The 3,430-nt window shown below is 39.7% G+C and overlaps 1 protein-coding gene across 1 annotated transcript; it reads right to left on the bottom strand.

Moving 5' to 3' along the window:
- Positions 1–1,212: 1,212 nt before the first annotated feature.
- LOC109859175 lies at positions 1,213–2,781 on the bottom strand. Its single transcript, XM_020437176.1, has 3 exons — positions 2,298–2,781; positions 1,481–1,646; positions 1,213–1,402 (listed from the first exon to the last, which is right to left on the bottom strand). The coding sequence occupies exons 1-3, from the start codon at positions 2,628–2,630 to the stop codon at positions 1,395–1,397; spliced, it is 507 nt and encodes a 168-aa protein (XP_020292765.1). The 5' UTR covers positions 2,631–2,781; the 3' UTR covers positions 1,213–1,394.
- Between the last annotated feature and the right edge of the window lie 649 nt (positions 2,782–3,430).

Here is a 3,430-nt window from a genome sequence, read left to right on the forward strand (position 1 = left end):
AGGACCCGGTCTCGCAAGTCGCTAACACTCACGTCGAGACCTCTTCGTGAACAGGAACAAGGAGAAAAGGAACGCGGGCAAAATGATTGTAACTGTCTTACCTAATAAAAAAGGAGTTTACGTTGATTACATTTAACGTGTGAGATATTGAGCCGTATGAATAAAAAAAAAGCATAATCTTTATCCTTCAAGTTTTAGGAGCAAATCCTCAGTTTGCTAAAAATTTTTATTTATTGAACTTTGAGGATTTGCTCCCAAAACTTGAAGAATAAGGTTATGCTTTGTTTTTTATTCATACGGCTCATTTGTACGCATGCTCATCTCTATTACGCTCGTGTGCTTTATCTTTTTTGTAAATTGCAGAGAGTAAATTAGATATATCTTTATGCAACCGAGGAAAATCACGGTCCGACAAAACGCATTGTATCGTATTGTTTATGAGAGTGCTCTCCAGCAGTGTGTGTATGTGTGTATGTATGTAGGTAGAATGCATCGCCAAACCGGCGGCCAAAGAAGCCCCACGGTGTGTTTGCTATTTGCAATAGCAGTTTGCCCATTGGCCGAAGTTTATAGCCGTAACATGTTACTAAAACAAAGAGATATCCACGTTACGAAATTAGAAAACAAGAAAATACTATTTTCGATAGCGAGTATTATAAAAGCGTCTTGCGCGCGCTCCGTGTTGTAATTAGATATATTTATATACGTTTGTGCATTTCTCTGTTTGGCAACACTTATTAAGACTCGAAGTCTTTTGTCGCTAACGCGTGCATGCATTTGAAAGCGAAGCAATAACATATAATTCTCCTTTCTATTCCTAACTCTACATGTTATTTATATTCTGTGTAAATTAAGTGTATGTAGTAATTTTATATATATATTTTATATTATATTTTGTGGTTAGTACATGTATAAAAAGTTCCACAGGTTTTATTTCCATCTCAAGCATTGGTTTTTTCCATAAATATTAACTAAAGACACCTTAACAATATTTAATTAGATATTATTATATAATTATAATTTGCGAGAGAGAAATAAAATCAACATTTCAACATTTCTCTTTGTAAATTGTGAATTTTTTGTTATTCTCTGCGTATGAAAAAACAATTATTGAAATAACATATGATAACTAATTTATCAAAAATAATATTAATATATTAATAGTTTAACTTTCTCAATATAATAACAATTGTCAACAGATTTAAAGATTTGTCAATACTATAATATTTAATACTTGGGCTCACAACAAAAACCTTATCTCTGTAAAATAAAAACAAACCCAAGTCATATTTACGCGCCAGAAGAACAACACACGCCAAGACAAAAATATTAGGAAATCTCGAATCTGGAAAATCTGGGATCGCGTCCGCTCTTTTGCTGCTATCACCAGGCAATTATTGAGCTGCGAAACAAATGTACACAATCGATATCGCGCATAAACATGATAAAACGCACAATGAACAAACTGGCTCTGCTATACCTTTCAGCACCGAAGAGTCCGTTCGAGAACGAGGAAACAAACGAGCAAACATCGCAAATGGCGGCGAAACGCGTGAAATGTCTTCGCACGGGTTGTTGTTTAGCGTAGCAACAGTGCATAGCAACGCGGCCAACTTCACGCAACGACAAAGCCGCGACTCGTCGTTCTATCAAAATAAAAAACTTTTTGGAGCAATCTTTAGGGGTAAACAGTACAGTTGTTGGCCTCCCAACAGTAATTGGCCATGTAGTAAAGAAGTAATAAATATAAAAAAATATTATCATTATATTCTAAATTATAAACATTTTAATATTAATTAAGTTTTTCTGCTCCGAATAAAAGTAATATTATAGTATTTAAGAAGCTCAAAAACTTATTGTTATACAATAACCATTGACCAACTGGCCAATCACTGTTTTTAAGGTTATGAAAACCATATGACAGTCATTGGCCTCTTATTTTGAGTTATAGATACAAATGTAAGTAGGTTTGTTAGTTTTTAATGTGTTATAAATAAAATATTCATTNCTATATNTTCATAAGTCAAAANAAAAACTTTATTATGATAACTGTTATGTAAACAGATACTAACAGAACTCATATGGCCAATAACTGTCTATCTTGACTATAGGAAATATTTTATCAAATTTTGAACAATTTTTCAAATTTTCTAATAAATTTATTAGTTTATTTGCGATTGTTATAGTTTGTTTGAGCTAGTAGTACTGAAGATTTACTTCAAGTTCTTAAATTTAATTTTATAATTTACTCTATATAGCGCAGTTTTCCTTAAGTGCCCAATCACTGTATCTCTTACCTCTACTTTCCTCTCGTCATTCTCCCGTTCTTTCTGAGCTACAAAAACGCGCGCGTGTCTCATTATACGAAGTGCGCAAAAATCACAACAAGCGGCGTGAACGAATCCGCGATCCAGTAGGCCAATCGATATATATCGATGTTCGTTGGTCCGTGCGTTCTGAGATGCGGACCCCGTGCAGTCGGGAGAGTGCTCGCGCGGTGGGTGCACGTCCGGGTCTCCCAATCGCAATTGAAACCGAAGTTTTATCGCCGAATTAAGGACCGACGGTCGTTCTTTTTCGTCCGGACGGATGGAATTCGCGCGCGCGCGCGAGGACGATGGACGATGCATCGGAGTAAAGACGGCGGTGCCGACTTTCGAAACGCTACCCGATCACGCCAAGCTCACGGGCCCACGGGCGATATCCACGGGGAGGGAAGAGAGGCGCAAGGTAAATCACGTACATAGCTCGTGCACGGGCGTAGACCTCTCTCGCGAGTCCGAAATTGTCGGGCAATTGACACGCGGTCATTAGATCGTCGGTATTACGCGCAGTACGCGGGAGCAAAAAAATCTGACAACGGCGGCGTAGCTCCGTGTTTACCTCCTTCCCTCGGCCCCTCCGTTCGCGAGCGCGAACAAACGTCGTGGCAGCGCGACTCGCGCGGCCGCCATTTCTTTTTCAAACGCTACCGTATCACGTACGAGCGCGCGCCGCCGGCGATGACGAGTCACGGGACGTCACGGACGGGGGAGAGGATCGAGTACCTTGCAAGCCAACGCCGTACGTACGTACCACACGTAATGGAATGCGAGAGGCAACGGCGTACTGTTATTAGAATCGCGGTCGTTTCCACGTTCCACTTCGCGGGATAGCGGCTAATTCGAGCGTACATCACCCCGGGTTCTCGGTATCTCGCGCGACGTCGCCAGAAGGGAAGCGTCGGAATGGAATCGAGTTATCGTCCGAGGAAGTAAGTCGTATTTATTATTCCCGCATTAAGAGAGTCGAGTCGGAGCTTCATCGTTGCTCCCTCAACCTGCTGCGTATTTGTATTTGTCGAGATCTGTGAACCTTCTCAAATTTATCATTTCTGAGTGTTTCTGTTAATTTACAAATAGAGTTATCGTATTTTAGAAAAGATAAATCC

Source organism: Pseudomyrmex gracilis, unplaced genomic scaffold, assembly GCF_002006095.1.
Source record: "Pseudomyrmex gracilis isolate BER0280 unplaced genomic scaffold, ASM200609v1 scaffold_245, whole genome shotgun sequence".
Taxonomy (NCBI): domain Eukaryota; kingdom Metazoa; phylum Arthropoda; class Insecta; order Hymenoptera; family Formicidae; genus Pseudomyrmex; species Pseudomyrmex gracilis.